This window comes from Macrobrachium rosenbergii, chromosome 16 (genome assembly GCF_040412425.1).
Source record: "Macrobrachium rosenbergii isolate ZJJX-2024 chromosome 16, ASM4041242v1, whole genome shotgun sequence".
Classification (NCBI taxonomy): domain Eukaryota; kingdom Metazoa; phylum Arthropoda; class Malacostraca; order Decapoda; family Palaemonidae; genus Macrobrachium; species Macrobrachium rosenbergii.
The window spans coordinates 25343018-25360517 of NC_089756.1; the positions used below are offsets into that span (position 1 = coordinate 25343018).

General features: G+C 38.3%; 1 protein-coding gene and 1 long non-coding RNA gene across 2 annotated transcripts in view; one reads left to right on the forward strand and one right to left on the reverse strand.

The window, feature by feature from the left end:
• Positions 1-13545, forward strand: part of LOC136847201 (uncharacterized) — a 56419-nt gene extending 42874 nt beyond the window's left edge. The window contains exons 2-3 of the long non-coding RNA XR_010855659.1: positions 2734-2873; positions 13097-13545. This is a non-coding gene — a long non-coding RNA (uncharacterized lncRNA). The remainder of the gene's footprint in view (positions 1-2733; positions 2874-13096) is intronic.
• Positions 13546-15024: 1479 nt separating this feature from the next.
• LOC136846910 (uncharacterized) overlaps positions 15025-17500 on the reverse strand; it is a 27856-nt gene continuing 25380 nt past the window's right edge. Inside the window, exon 4 of the mRNA XM_067118162.1 lies at positions 15025-15314. Coding sequence (XP_066974263.1) covers positions 15025-15314 — 290 coding nt within the window. The remainder of the gene's footprint in view (positions 15315-17500) is intronic.

Sequence of the window (17500 nt, forward strand, 5' to 3'; positions counted from 1 at the left end):
TCTTCCTCTTCTTCATCATCATATTTTTCTTCTCTGGTTCTTCTCCTAATTTCTCTTTTATATATTCATCTCTATCTCTTTCTCCTTCCCTCTCATGTGTTTTGCTTACAGGCTATCTCTCTCTGTCTCTCTCGTCTCCCTCTTCTTCTCCTTCTTCTTCTTTTTCTTCTTCTTCTCCTTCTTCATCATCAAATATTTCTTCTGGTTCTTCTCCTAATTTCTCTTTTATATATCCATCTCTATCTCTCTCTCTCTCCTTCCCTCTCATATGATTTACTGACAGGTTATTTCTCTGTCGCTCTCGTCTCCTTCTTCTCCTTTTCCTTCCTCTTCTTCTTCTTTATCATATTTTTCTTCTGGTTCTTCTCCTAATTTTTCTTATATATATTCATCTCTCTCTCTCTCTCTCTCTCTCTCTCTCTCTCTCTCTCTCTCTCTCTCTCTCTCTCTCTCTCCTCTTCCCTCTTATATAAGTTGCTTACAGGTTATCTCTCTGTCTCTCTTGTCTCCTTCTTCTTTTTCTTCCTCTTCTTCTTCTTTTTCTTCCTCTTCTTCTTCTTCTTCATCATCATATTTTTCTTCCGGTTCTTCTAATTTCCCCTTTATATATCCATCTCTATCTCTCTCTCCTTCTCTCTCACATGATTTGCTCACAGGTTATCTCTGTCTCTCTCGTCTTCTTCTTTTTCTTCTTCTTTTTCTTCCTCTTCTTCTTCTTCATCATCATATTTTTCTTCCGGTTCTTCTCCTAATTTTTCTTATATATACTGTATATTCATCTCTGTCTCTCTCTCTCCTTCCCTCTCATATGATTTGTTTACAGGTTGTCTCTCTCGTCTCCTTCTTCTTCTTCTTCTTCTTATTTTTCTTCCTCTTCTTCTTCTTCTTCATCATCATATTTTTCTTCCGGTTCTTCTTCTGCATTGGGCCCTTTGCCACAGTCCCTTTGAATCCCTGTGAAAGGGCCAATCTCCGCCACAAGCATCTTCCCACCTGAAAGTGAAAGCTTTCCAGAGAAATCCCTTTGGCCTCCCTACAGGAATCCTTACCATCGAATGCGTCTCTCTATATCCCTTCCCCACCCCCTTCCTTCCTTCCTTCCTCCCTCCTCCTCCTCCTCTTATTCTTCCTCTTCTTCCTCACATCTCTTTTCCCCCAACACCCTGCTCCTTCCCTCCCGCCCTTCAGCGGGCCATCATCTCCCAGCCTTCTCCTAGCGGTTCTTCCATCAGCGTGGTGTGAGAGCGCGTCACACACTAACTGATCTGCTGCCAATCTTCCCAAAAGACGCCCCCCTCCCTTCTCTCTCTCTCTCTCTCTCTCTCTCTCTCTCTCTCTCTCTCTGATTGTGTTTACTGACGTCTCTCAACTTCTGCTCGGTAGTTTCAATCTCTCTCTCTCTCTCTCTCTCTCTCTCTCTCTCTCTCTCTCTCTCTCTCTCTCTCTCTCTCTCTCTCTCTCTGTGCTTGCCTGCCTGCCTACCTGTCTTTAAGTATGTACACCTCACTTTTATTTACTTTAACCACTTGAATGAAGTTTTCGGTTGTTCCTGACTCCTTTCATAATAAAATATCCACTCTCTCTCTCTCTCTCTCTCTCTCTCTCTCTCTCTCTCTCTCGATCAGACGCCAACCAACTTATTATAATATCTTCTTCACGTCAAGACGCGAGCGAAAAAGATGGGCGATTCGGCGATGAAGTAGAGCTGTGTCAAGACTATGCCTGAGACCCGACAGGAGAAAATCCCGCTGTGCGAGAAAAGAAGAAGAAGAAGAAGAAGAAGAAGCTGATATTAATCACGACGAGTCAAGCGACTCCTAACGGAGGCCAGAGTGTCTTGTATAAGGGAGAGAGAGAGAGATAGAGAGAGAGGGAGGGGGGGAATCTATAAGGCTAAGAAAGGGGTAAAACAGAAAACTGGAAGAACGTAGAAATAGTTGAAAAGGCTAAGTGCATACAGACAGAGAGAGAGAGAGAGAGAGAGAGAGAGAGATAAAAAGAAACATAAGTACACATATCTTGAAACAGACGGTGAAAGAGAGAGAGAGAGAGAGATCAAATATGTCATCTTTCAAGTGGAACGACCCATTTCCTCATAAGTATGACATCTCGAGTTATAAGATCCGCTCCAAGGATTTTCGAAAAGTTGATGACTACGACGACGCAGAGAGTAAGTTGATTTAAATGCTGATGACAGATGCGACAACGATTATTATTTGTATATTATCATTCATACGGAGAAGACTTTAGAATGAAGTTGATAGCGATTAAGATCCTGACTTTAATGTTGATGGCAGAAGGGTAAATGATTATTGTAATTCAAAATGACGTATCCACGTGGAACAAACCTACTTATTTATAATAATTGCAAATGGAGCAACCATTGTCATCATTACTTTTATTCAACATTGGGCATCTGTTTACAAGGGGAAGCTTGAAATGCCATTAACTTCCTTAGCAAGTTTGCAAAGAATAGGAAGTAAAATTGTGGTAATTTGTACCATCAAAGAGTATTTATATATATATATATATATATATATATATATATATATATATATATTTACATATATATATATATATATATATATATTTACATATATATTTATTTATATATACATATATGATATATTTATATATACCATCAGTTAATAAAGTCGCTAATATATTACCTGCAAACGAGGTACTGCGCTACTGGCCCATACAAGATGAAAACCACAGCTTCTTTGCTTTCAGGTACTTTCTTGTCGTCGGAAGATGGAGATGAGTTATCATATGTCTGCCGTTCTCCCGGGAGTACCACAGGACTTGATCTCTTCGTGAGATCCGCCTTAAGGATGTTGAAGAGTAAAGATAGCCCACAATGCGTCTTGAAGGTAAACATGTTTATTTTAGTATTAAGCATTGCACTCTTAATAATAATAATAATAATAATAGTAATAATAATAATAATAATAATAATAATGAATTCTTTTCTATTTTGGTTGGTCGGGATATGATGATCAGTGCAAAGTAATAACAGAAATAGTAGTAATAGCCGTTATTACAGTGCAGGTCGAATGCAATTACATCATACTAATTCACTGAAATATAAGACCCAGTAACAAGATATTAAGGCAATTTATAACCACACTAATATTGATGATAATTTAAAAGATAATAATGCTAATTGCTTTGGAAATTGCAGACCTTCTTCTTTGTTTCCGTATGAATTTTATTTGCTAATAAACTATCTTTGTAAAGTCACGTCTGTTAACTCTTTCGTGGGACAGATTCAATTTCTTTACGATTCTATGGAGAAAAAAAATAAAAACGGTGTAAGAATCACCTACGCAAAATGGCCGTATAACTGAATACGAGTTCTGTCTTTAGTGCAGTGTTAATGGAACCTGGAACCCGCATCCATGGTTTCAGGAGAATAGCAACCAATAATTATTGTTGATTTTTCTGTCTTTTACTGCTTTCATTAATCTGTATTTCATGCCTTGTTTCGGTACGTCAGCGAAATTCGTATGGGCAAGCAGTCGTTACAGTTGTAAGATATATGGGAATTTTTGTACTTCATGATGACTGCACTGCATGAAGACTGTAAACTCTAGTATGAAGGTTGCCCTTTCTATTCATATATATATATATATATATATATATATATATATATATATATATATATATATATATATATATATATATATATATATATCTTATATATATATATTCCCAATACGTCTTTTCCATTGGAGGTTGTGACTCCAGAAGGCATTTACATTCTAGTTCCCTCAAACTGTCACCCACCACAGCCAAAAAAACTACCAGGCACATACTTGAAGTGCTACGTCAACAAGGGCACAATGGTACTTAACGCGGTACGTGCCTCAAGCATTTGGACTCTCTCAGAAATCATACTGAGAACTTGAACATGGCTGAAGTGAGCCTCCCAACCGCTGAACGCTGGGGGTGTGTGTATGTGTATGTGTGTATATAAAGTAATTTTCCTTCTGTGCAAGTCCGTTTAATTTTAAAACAAAGTTTCTTAGTATCTCGATCTAAACATGAAAACATCAATGGCGAGTTCCTTTTCCTGTGGTTATCCATTTATTTATTGTTTTGGATGATCTGAAGCGAAATCAGATTTCATTAAATTCTAGTTAGCTTTGACTTTTGACAACCTCTGTCAACACGTCGACCGATTATAACAGCAGAATTGCCAATAATTTTTCCGCTAATAATCCTAAAACCTTCGGAGTCAAAGGATATTATTCCGCCACAAATCACATCAAGGGCGTCACACGGGGCCTCTAATGACCTAATCAGCCACCGAGGAAAAACAAACACTTTAGCCCGAAATCGACCGCCTCATTTTAAACTGATCACTGCAGCCACACATCAGCCGCAGTCCAGATATTCGGCTTTACCCCCCCTGGCCCCCAACCGCCCCCAGACACACACTCCAACCCCTTGACATCAACCTCTTTCATGGACAACCTCCTTCGCACCTCAGTCTTGACGCTTAACCTCATTCTGTACACGTAAACGAACAAGCCCTCAGTTTCTTTCGTTAACTACGCTTCCGTAACTCGAGGTTCGTCCTCTGTCCTGACTCTTAACCTCACCCTTCACATTCCAACCCCTTGCCATCAACCTCTTTCATCGACAACCTCCTCTTCACCACATCCTGTACACTTCAATGGACTTGCAACAATTCTTTTCATTAATTGTCGCTTTAGTACCACGAGGTTCATTCTCAGTCCTGACTCTTAACCTCACCCTTCACATTCCAACCCCTTGCCATCAACCTCTTTCATCTGCAACCTCCTCTGCACCTCAGTCTTCACTCTTAACTCCGCCCTGTACACCTCAACGGACTTGCAACAATTTTTTTCATTAATTGTCGCTTTAGTGCCTCGAGGTTCATCCTCAGTCCTGACAGTTAACCTCACCCTTCACATTCCAAACCCCTAGCCAGCAACCTCTTCGATACCTCGATGACTGTCCTCAAACCTGGCACTCAACCTAAGCCCTAAGCACAGCATCTTCCGATCCTCCGGCGGTATTCTGACTACCCTAACCCCCGTTGCTTTCCCTTCAGCGTTACCCAGAGCTCCCCAGCCTTACTCCATGAACCTCTGCTACGCCTGTGGGGGCCTTTAAACTGTATTTATTTCCCTCCTTCTCCCATCCTTCCACATCCTTCACTGTTTCTACGGCCATGCCTACCTCCTCGCCCCCCCCCCACCACCAACCCCCAGCGATGGATAGGCAACAGCAACAGGCGATGGAAGGAAAAGTTTTAATTTAGCGTCGTCTCACCTGAGTCAGGCGACGTACACAATGGGGCTCGAGTTTCAATTAATTAGGGAGGTGGTGTGTACGCGGCTGACGGTGATCAGGTGTGTTCGATGTTGCTGTGTTTCTGATATTGCTACGATATCAGTGACTGCTGGAGTGTTGAAGCGAGTAAAAGGAGCGCCTGTTAAACGGAGGTTGGGAAGTGTTGATGAGAATTTGGGTGTGGGGAAGGTTGTGTGTGTGTTGGGGGGGGAGGGGGGCGCTTCAGTCAGAAATGTTGACGAGATATTTACTGGAATGTTGAAATGTTAAAAGGGGTTAGTGAAGAGATATGCTGGAGTGTTGAAATGTTAAAAGGGGTTGGTTGGAATGAAGAGTATTATATATGAATAGGAGAGTGTGCAAGAAGTATTGGGGAAATGGGAGGGGTCAGCAGAGACGGGGGTTGGGGGGTAGTTGTTGAAGAAGTATTTGCGGGAGGAAGGAATAATAAAGAGGGAATGGAGTACTGTACAAGAGAAAGGGGGAAAGAGTGTTAAAACAGTAACTAGTGAAGAGTGGAAGGAAAAGGAAATAAGGGGATGTCAAACTAGGTTGGGGGAAGAATTGAAGAAAAAGTTAGTTGGGGGCGGGGGGGGGGGATATCGAACATGTGATGGGGATTAATTGGAAAGTAGAAGGGACAATGGAAAGAGGGGGGTGAAGAAGCCAGGAAGGCAATTTTGAAACTAAAAGGAGTAACAGTGGCGTCGCTTTTATGTTGAATGAGTCTGGTGTTCTCGTCGTAAAATATATTCGCGTGAATATATTTTGCTGCACTGAAACAGTCAACCAATCACTTGTGACAGTCCCTTGCGACGAATGCATAATAAATCTGCATGAAGCACTTAGCGTCAAAACTTCTCTAAGTATTTAAATTACGAAGTCAAAAGCGAAGCAGGATAGGAAAGATCAAGGTTTACTGGCTGCTCAAAGAAGCAAGAACCTTTGTTGGCACAAAGTCAGCTCAATCTAACAAAAAAAGAATAAGTCATTCCAATCGTTTAATTTCTTTGAATACAGTCACTGAAGTTCGTGACACATTTTGTATGCCGAAAAAAAATCGAACGTATCGACAATAAACGAAAGATTGAAAAGATAGGAGGTTTATTACATTGAACTGCGAGCAAATTTTACTGATCATAAAAATATTACAGGTTCAGAACATTTCATTTATGTTTGAGAGCAAAATGCATTCGGAAATATGTATGTGACACAGTATCTAAATTTGTTATCATACGATTTGCGTTTATATAGTTAATTTTACATTCAAACTACCTTGTACACTTAGCTCGCCCTGGCCATCGTTTACATTCTGAAAAGGACAGTTTCCAAATAAGTGGTCTCCGTTTCAGAGTTTATAAATTCTTTCTCAAGCCTTTCAATTCCTTTTATTTTGCTGATAAAAGGGCTATCACAGCAAGCGAAATTATTATTATTATTATTATTATTATTATTATTATTATTATTATTATTATTATTATTAAAAATGAGGACCATTATTTATAAAAGTTTAAAAGGCTATTATCTTTCACCTATAGTTACAGTGGGTATAAAACTATATCTGAAATATAGCTAAAAACAAAGTGTAAAAATAACTAATGATATAATGACAAATATACAAGTAAATGTACATACTTATACTTTACATTAATGGGACTGAAAGACCATTCCACATTTCTAGCACAGGAAATAAAAGGCCACTCTACAGTTTTACAGCAGACTAAATGAAAAAAACACACTACAGTTTTACAGCAGACTAAGTGAAAAACAGCTCTACAGTTTTGCAGCATAGGTACAGAAATCAGTTTGCTGTTTTACAACTAAGGGACGGAAAGACTGCTCTGCAATTTTTACAGCAAAGGGACTGGCAGACCACTCCACGGTTTTGCTGCAGCGTGGCAGTTTTACAGCAAAGATAATTAAACACAGTTCCATAGCTTTATGGCAAAGGGAATGAAAAATCATACCCTAGTTTTACGACAGGAAACAGTACACCATTATACAATTTTACAGCAAAGAAATTAAAGACTGTTCTACAGTTTCGCAGTAATGAGAATGAAAGATGCAATGGTCAGGGAACACCGTTGTACAGGCTCACCGCAAAAGGGATGGAGGACTGCTCTGCAGTTTTACAGAAATGGGAATGAAAGACTCTTCCAAAGTTTTCTGCAAAATGAACAAATGATCATTCCACAGTGATACTGCAAAGAGGACGAAAGACCATTTAATAGTTTGATAGCAAGGGAACTGGAAGGTCGAGTCTGATTTCAAAGCAAATTTAGTTAAGTGCCATTTCAGTTTTGCTACAAAGGGAATTAAGACCATTCCAAACTTTTACAGCAGTAAAACTAAGGTACTTACTGCAAAGGTAGTGAAAAACCACTTTCAGATTCACTGCTAAGGGAATGAAATGTCATTCCACAGTTTAACAGCAAGGAAAATGAAGTACCGTTCCATAGCTTTACAGCAAAGGGAATGAAATACCGTTTCATAGCCTCACAATAAAGAATAAATGCAGTGAAAGACCGTTGGACGTTTGACAACAAAGGGAATAAAACACCTCTGACACTGTGAAGTTGAAGAGACTCTTAATGCCTACGGTAATTCAGGATTTCCAATGTAAATTAAAACTATCGTGTGTTGAAAGAAAAGGTGTATTCATTTACTGTGAGTGCTGAAATCCAATCACCGGCTTTTAAACAAGGAAAGTACTTTTACGTGCAGAGTACGATCTGACGAGAAAAAATATAGAATTTGAAATAAATTCATAATCTTTCGCTTTACATTCGCAAACAGCTTCAACTTATTCAAGTTGTTATCCCTCAGTCACGTTTCCGAGTACTGTCAATCTTGAGCTCTTATTTAATATCCCCGAATAATGTTTACGAGATGCGAGCAGAATCGACGTGATTCATAATATTACTAAAAGCTTTTTGTAATGTCGCTGCAGTAATGTTTACAAGAAACAAAAAAGAAAAAAAAGTCCGAAATGAGAATCTGTTGCTGCTGCATTGACATCGTATCCAACGGGCTTTATGATATTCAGTCGAAATCAAGTAACTCTTCTAAAAAAGTCCAATATCACCCTCCAGTATAAACATCATTAAACCAGCCTAATTTGAATATAAGTTTATGCAAAACAAGTTATTTAATCAGGATATTCCACGGCGTATGTGAAATATTAATAATAACATGCTTTTTAATATTACAGCTTCTCCTTGTGTGCGGATGGGGGTCCTACATCCCTGCTGCCTTAGGGCTCCAACCCCCTCCATCCCTTTATCATAAGTTCCCCACACCCCCCCCTCCCCATCCCCCCACATTCTCACAAAGAGCCTCGTCCCGAAGATTTTTGCATTTTTTCACTCGGCGTTCGTACTTCCTTTTATCCGCCCCGATGTGTGCTCGTGCATTTCATTTGTTCACTTAATTCTTTTACTGTATTTGGTTTGCCTTTCTTTTGCCTTCCTTATTAACCATAATTCTTTTGTTGTCGTTACTATGCTGACGTTCATAAATATGTTTTATGATAGAAGGTTTGGTCCATCGCTGAAGTACCTTGATGAAACAATTGTCTGTATATTGTAATTTTCGAATGAATGTTGTGTTCCTTTGATTTTCAAGGTAAATTGTGTATGTCCACATCTTGATTCACATTCATTCATATATTTTTTTTCTATTCTGCTTTCAAATTTTCTCTATCCTTTCAGTTTAAAGCCTTGGGCGATACCTTCACTTCATTTAAAAATTTTGATAATTCACTTCGAATGAAATTATCTCCTACTGGAATTTGCTCGTAAAGCATGAGGGTGAACGAGCCTACCAAATTTATTGTAGCCCATTGCGGCTGCGTCCAGAAAACTACTGATGATGTCACGCCTCTTTCGCAATAACCTTAATCACTATACACGAAATTGATTCTAATTGTCATTCTAAATTCTCCTCATATTCCTTTCCTGTTCGGACGTCCTTTCATGGTCCCCCCTTACAGGGGTTCTATGTATTACTCCAAATTTAAAAGTACCAAGGCACCACTGGCATGGGCGTCGTAAGACCTCTTGATTTTTGGGTTCTGCAGTGTTAATGTTCTGGCGTTCACAATTTTCACGCCTCCTAATATCGTATTCAGTTGGTTGTAAAATCATCCTTAACTTTTTTTTTACTGTATGTCATTCTTTGCATGTCTGACTCTTGACTAATTTTCTTCACTCAGTGCATCCACAAACTGAGAGTTCTAGGACTGGCGCTAAGGAGAAGACGGATTTTAATATTGACACCCCAAGGAAAGAGGAGTTTAGATGCTGAAACCTCTTCGTCATTAGAGCTCTGGGCTGGTGCTCAGGATAGTAAAGTTTTAAACGTCAAGAGCCCTGAGAAAGGAATCTATTACTTTTTTTTTTTTTAGACTCCTGGAACTGGTACCCAGGATAGGGTTATTTAAATGCTGAGACCTCCAGGGCTGATATTCAGGTAATGAATCCTATAGAGAATGCTGGGAATGGTGCTCAGGGAAGGGAAAATTTAAATGATGAGAGTCCTAGGACTGATGCTTGTTCAGACCCGAAAGTACTAATGGTTGAGAGCCCGGAAGTGTTTGAATATAGAGAGCCCTGGGACTGGTGATCGTGACAGGCAGATCGTAAATATTTCATCATATTTTTCACATGGAAAGCATCATCAGACACCCTTCTTGATCCCCAAGTTAGCATGAGCAAATAGTGACATCATTTATACATCCCTATAAATAATGCATGAATTATTATTCCATTTCACATAACTCTTTCTGTTGTCACGGAAGACTCATTCTGTCAACTATCCTTTTTTTGTAGGTTTTAAAATTTGGAACTCGTTAAATTCTTCATGATAATCATTTCCCAGAAATGTGTTTGGCGTGATCTTACAGCGGCCGCTGACGATTCTCCATTTAACAGAACTAGCGAAGGCTTTTGGCAGTGATTCTATGCTGTTGTTTTAGCATTAAAAGCTAGAACTTTGAGAATCACAAAAAAAGTATGATTAACGTAAACAATTGCCTTCATTATATCTGTGCCGTTCATGCAATGAAAGTCTTGTTATTGCCTCATATAAGGCGTTCAGCATTAGAAAGGCCTCTACCCACAAAAAAATTTTTTGAATTACAACCCACCAAAGTTTTGAAAATTCAACTTATCTTAATTTCTTCATTTTTCAAGATACAGCGTCGAATTTTGTATGAGATGAAGTATTTGCGATCAAGAATAGAATAGTATGCATAAAAAAATTATAGTTCAACTACACTCTCGTTTTTGGGAAAAAAGGGGGATTATTTTAAAGCTGATCAGGCGAAAAGGGCCATTTTCAAAAGTTGGGCCGAAATGCCCTGCTGAAAGCCTGATATATCAAATCAACCAGGCGACGCAATGGTAGCTTTGCCTGTCTTCCCAAAAACTCTGCCGACAGAAACAAAATGCTTTCTAAATATCTTGTAGAAGTAACAAGACGTGTCGCGGAAACGTTACAAAACAAGCCGGGGCGCGTCGCTACATCATTACGTTGCTCGGCAACCGCTACCAGGGGCCTGCTTGAGATGTACGTTTGGTGGCGGTCCGAGCCATTTTTGGCTTAGTCCGAGAGGTTTGGCCTCAGTTCTAGGCATTGGGATGTTCCTATATATTCAGTCTGTCATGCAGTGAAAGCTACGCTTATCGACAGCGTTTTAGTTTTCAGAAAGAAACTATTAGCGGCTTTGTCTGTCCCTCCGCACTTTTTCTGTCCGTCTCAGATTCAGGGAACATGAGGTGGAGGGCTGCACCGGGTATGTTGATCATTCACTCTCCACATTCATCAAACATACCTTGGCTGCAGTCTTCAGCCTCAGTAGGTTTTATTTTTATTTAAAGTTGTTTAGCCACATCGTGCTTCTGGCAGCGATATAGGATAGACCACCACAGGCCCGTGGTTAAAGTTTCATGGGCTGCGGCTCATACAGCATTATACCGAGACCAGCGAAAGATAGATCTATTTTCGGTGGTCTTAGTTATACGATGTAGCGGTTGTACAGAAAACTTGATGGCGCCGAAGATACTTCGGCGCATTTTTTACTTGTTTTATCTTTATCTCAAGAGTTGCATATATTTCGTGCGCGCTTGTATCAGCCGCTTCATAAAAATGGTAAACCGAGCTTGAATCTCCCTTCATCTTTTTTCTTTATTTGCTATACTTCCATTCTTGCTCTCTCCTCGATCACATGTGACCGTCCTATTCTGTGGAAGCTTTTAGCTATCCAATTAACGACCTGTTTGGTTTGTTCGATAAGAAATTTTGTACATTTATAATAACTTTTAATAATAAATCGAAAGTGTTGTCCAGTCATATACAGTGTTAACGATTTTTACGTGAGGTATTCGCTATGTTGAAATTCAACTCGCTTATTTACCGTGAGTATAATTTCAATGGGAATTATGAATCACTTCCATAGATATGTTAACACTGCAAAAACCATTTGACTTGGGAAGCAAAGTCCCTCGTCGAACACAGGCCCAAATAAAACAGTAAAATGAAGAAGGAAAAGAAGAGGGCCGCCCTTAACCACGAAGGAAGCGACAGACTCTCCTCTTATGAGAAGAAAGATTATTGGTCAGGATAAGAGAAGTAGGAAGGTCCTCCTGGAAAGGAATTTCTCGACAAAGCTCAATGAACAGGCCTGAGGAGTTTAGTGTCAAATGTAAGTACAGTAGAACTGAAATCGTGATAATTTGGTAGAAGAATAAAAAGCAGTGGTTGACAAAATAGATAAAAGAATACGAAGACAGTTATAAGAAGTAGAAGGCCATGAGTAAGGCAAAAAGTAAATAAAAATATACGGGTAGACGAACAAGAAATCTATAAATGGAGGGTATGGTAAATATGATGTGAAGAAAAAAGGACACATTCGTCTGGAAGATGGAAGATGAAAAGCTATAAAGAGTTACATGAAGAACAAACAAGAAGAAAGTTGTCGGTAAGATGGAAAATGAAAGGAGAGAATATGTAAAAGTAAGAAGCTCTGAGGAGGAGGAGGAGGAGGAGGAGGAGGAGGCAGTCGTCGGCAAGATTCGCCTGAGGCCCTCAGTCAATAACAAAACTAATTTCCCCATCCCGAGAATTTGTCGATTGAAATAACCGACCTAACAATTTCAGATAGACTGTGGGAAGGCTTAGCATTTATATTCTCTCTCTTGTTATCATAATAAGAAGTTTATGCTGACAAAGGAATAAGATTTTTATTTCGGGCTGGACCGATATTAGGAGATGAAAGCATATTTACCAGACCTTAAAATGAGTTCCCCGGTTTTTCGTAATTATTTGCTATCGAGAAATGTTGTGATAAGCTGGTTATTCTGTTTGTTTAAAAGATCTGAAAACGAATTCTTCATTTATGATGTTTACTGTTGTGGTTTACTTAGACTAAAGCACATTTCTTATTGTCTCGTTGCATAGCAGGGTATGGTTGGACATTCGAGAACAATAGCAGCATATACCTTGCATATTGTCTGTATTCTACTAAAGAAATGTAAAGACAGATTAAAAGCTCTTGCAAGAAGCATAGTGGGGGCATAGACTTCTTTGAAGAAGCATAGTGGGGACAGAGACTTCTTTAATTACAACAAAAGCCTTTAGCTGTGCACACTCTCTAGTGATGAACATGATTTGCATAAGATCCAATTCTAAATATCGCTCCGCGTAATTGCTTTCCGAAATCCGCTGTCATTCAAGTTTCCGGCGAATTTACAAGTAATTCCTTTACTTCCAGAGGGGAAATCCAGCGTCTCGTCAACTTGTCTCAAGAGTTTTGCTAATTGGTCCTCACCTGCTCGAGACTAATTATAAGTCTGATTGGCAGTGAGGGACAGGAGGAGGAAGTCGTGCCCGGGAGAGCCGGGGGATTATAGAGAAATGTGGATTGCTGACGAAAGTTGGAATTTCAAGAATCCCTATCGGATTCCTCTGCGTGATGCTTCGGTTCAAGATGCTCGAATCGGAGAGTCATTTGTTTCTTTTTTCTTTATCTTGCAATGAATTTTCCTTCTTCTTCTTCTTCTTCTTCTTCTTCTTCTTCTTCTTCTTCTTCTTCTTCTTCTTCTTCTTCTTCTAATGGTCTTTTCCTTCTTCTTCCTCTTCCTTTTCATATCTGAAGCTGTTGACGCCAGCAATGTTTTCATCAAGAAAAGAACCACAAGAATGGATTGTCTTCTTCTTCTTCTTCTTTCTTCTTCTTCTTCTTCTTCTTCTTCTTTCTTCTTCTTCTTCTTCTTCTTCTTTTCGACGCTGGCAAAGTTTCATCAAGAAAAGAACCACAAGAATGGATTGTCTTCTTCTTCTTTCTTCTTCTTCTTCTTCTTCTTCTTCTTCTTCTTCTTTTCGACGCTGACAAAGTTTCATCAAGAAAAGAACTACAAGAACGGATTGTGTACAGTGCTATTGCATGGTGCCTCCAATGCCTAAAGGTACACCAGACCTCAACCCCGCATCTGCACTCTCTATTTGGAGGTGAGTCGTTATAAAATCTCTTAGTTTAGCCTTAGATCATTTTAAATTTCCAAACATTGTTGCTCTAGGAATAACCCTCAAGAATTTATTTACACGTCTTCGTCTTCGTTAGTTAACGTGGAGTTCATTGCCTGAAGGCTCTCTGTATTACACACACGGAAAATAAATATAGGGATACAACAATGCGTTTAACATAGTAGAATTCGTTTTGCTGGCACGTAGTTTTCCGTTTGTAAAAGACTTTGTGACTTCCAAGCACTTGTCGCCACGTTATAAAACAAAATTATGATCATTGAAGCATAATTATGATCAGTCTTCCATATGATTAGCTTCCAGAACATGGAATTCTCTGCCAGCTTCAATGCTTCCCGAATCACTGAACCTCTTTTAAAAAGGTGATATGTCAACATATGTGGTGTGGAGTCCATTCGCATAATGTTCGATTTTTCTCAGTGGGTCTGTTCTTTCTTGTCGTGGCCATTTCACCGAAATGAAGGAACGTTTTTACTGAGGACGTTGGAAATTAATCGGTAAAACTGAAAAAAGATGGATCGCCTAAATGTAACGAATAACATTAACTTTCTATCTTGTATTTTATTTGATTTATCTAATTATTTAATTGTTTATATTTTTATTTATTTATATATTTATTTTTGTTCAGGATCTAGCTCTGTTTCGTTCACGAAGCTAACTGCTTTACCGTTAACAGTTCTAAATAACGAAAAAAAAACTCCTTAAAAGTTAATCTAATCATGCTGTCTAGTTGAAGCTGAAAAATAACACTGCGTGAAGTTTGTTCATAGTCAGTATTTTATTAAGTAAAGAGACGAAAATCGCCGATAAATGCTACCATTATATTAATGCAATAGGCTGAAAACAAAAAAATGCAAATAGGAAGATAATATCACATAGCAGTCAATATAGTTAAAAAGAAAAACCGAAGCAGGTAGAGAGTATAAAATATTCGATACCGGAGACACCAACTTGGTCCTGTTATTGGGCGGGTGGGTCGAATCAGGAGAGAAGTGCAGCCATTGGGGCCAGGTTGGGCTGGGGGCACTTCCCGCGCACTGGACTGGTGCCACTGGGGCTGGGTAGGGTGTGGTTAGGGGCTCCCTTCATGCCTGAACTGGGGCCACTGGGTTGGGGCATGGGCGGGGAAAAGGGGGTTGGGGGGGCGAAAGCTGAAGGCTACCCTCCAGGCCTACTGGGAGTGGGCGAGTTTGGATTGTCGGTACCTTCTGGCCCTGGTCTGGTGGCACTGGGGCTGGGTAAGATGGAGTTCGGGTTCGGGGTTCCTGCCAAGTTTGGACTATTTCCACTTTGGTGAGGTTGGGTGGAGGTTTGGGTTTCTGTTGGGCATGACACGGCCAGGGTGGTAAGAAGGGCGAGATGGCGGAGGCCGGGGGGAGGCGGTGGGGAGATGGGTTGATACCACCATCCAGTCCGGACTCCGGAAGCCGCCACATCTGAGTTTTCATCTGTAGAGCAAACATTGTCCCATTGTCCCAGGAGAAGGTCGGCATTAGATTAGGATTAAGTCTCTCCTTAGGACCTCACAACTTCTCTTACGCTTCGGAACCTCAAGGGAAAAAAGAAAAAACGTCCCTTAATAGAATCGAGATAAGGTTCGGTTTAAACCCGGCGACAAAAGAAATTATTTGACTCGTAATAAAAATGACTGGGGAAACGGTTAGAGTTTTAATCTTTCAGATCACAGAATATAATTTGACAAATATTAATAATGATACCCGGAAATTAAATTTCACGATTCAGATGCTCAAATGGTCTTCAAACAATGTTAGAAAAAAAAAAATATATATATATATATATATATATATATATATATATATATATATATATATATATATATATATATATATATATATATATATATATACATACTGTATATCCTTTATTTTGTTATATATCTATCTATCAATCTATTTTAAATATTTTTGTATCTATTCTATATATATACACATATATATACATTATTATATAAATATATATATATATATATATATATATATATATATATATATATATATACATATATATATATATATATATATATATATATATTTACATATAGATATAGACATGTATAATAGAGTGATATATAGATACTAAATAGTGGGATATTTGAAATGAGTTATTTACAAAATTTTAAGCATTTATTTCAGACGGAGAATCTGCCTTAATGGGCATTCCCTCTTCCTGGGCTTTTTCTGGGCTCTAAGACTGCCACGTTCCAGTACTTTTGCTATCTGCATCTCCTTCCAGAACCATAACCACTCTGCAACAAACCATTGTCCCCCGTTTTCTCCACTTAACCAAACCACCTCAAAACACTGTGACCCATTCTTTCACCTTTGTCAACTTTTTGGTGCATCTTATTATCTTATTATTATACACCTTTTCAACCTTTCTTCGCATATGCTTTGGTAGCTACACAGTCATGACATTTCATTGTCTTACTAGATTAACCCTTTCTCTCTCACACACACCCACGTACACACACACACACACAATAATATTATATATATATATATATATATATATATATATATATATATATATATATATATATGTGTGTGTGTGTATATACATATATAAAAGTGTATATATATATATATATATCAAAATATTGGGAGGGACTCTGTCCACATTCATGAAAGGTAGAATCAAGAGCAAGGATGCGATGGAGATTCACTCTTTTTCTTTATTCCTTCCTACGTTTCTTGATTCATCCTCTCGTCGCCAGAGAATTCTATGAAAAGTTAATAAACTATTATAAGGTAGTGAAATCAGCGCCTTTTACTGATTTATTCACTCTTCCATAGAATTCCCTGATGACGTGATGATCAGTTACGAAACGTAGGGAAGAAATGAAGAAAAGAACACAAACACAGACATATATATATATATATATATATATATGAATATATAAATATATATATTATTATTTATATATATATATATATATATATATATATATATATATATATATATATATATATATATATATATATTTATATATAGGCTATGTGTGTGTGTGTCTTTTCCCTTTCACATTCCCTCTCCTCTCGCACTGATAATGAAAGGTACATGAATATTTCACGAAACTTGAAAAGTAAATATAATTTTCAGATGCGTCAGAAATCCCTGACTTTTAGGGAAAAAATATATCAGTGATCCCCTGACTCGATCTGTTTCTCAGCCATTTCACTTCTTTTTACCTTTTCCCTTTTTTATTTCCTTTTGCATGCTAGCCTCTGTTTTTTTTTTTTTTTTTTTTTTTTTTTTTTTTTTTTTTTTTACCTTCTCTTTAGTGTTTCTTTGCGAGTATGGCTTAATTATCCTGGACCTTTCAGTTGCTCTTTTTATTAACTTTTTTTTTTATATTTTGAGACATTCTTTATATTACTTTTGTCCTTCATCAAAGACGATAGTAAAATAAACGTAAGCACATAAGGTACAGTGTAATACTAGAATTATACAATTCCTCAGTAACACCGGGATATTTAACCCCAATAAAAATAACAATTATGATTGAGTCTTTTATTTGAAGTAAATGACGTCATGACGGACAAAACCATCTGTTCTTACTTATACCAGATTCGGAAAAAAACAAGTAAAAAATACGCCGAAGTTTCTTTGACGC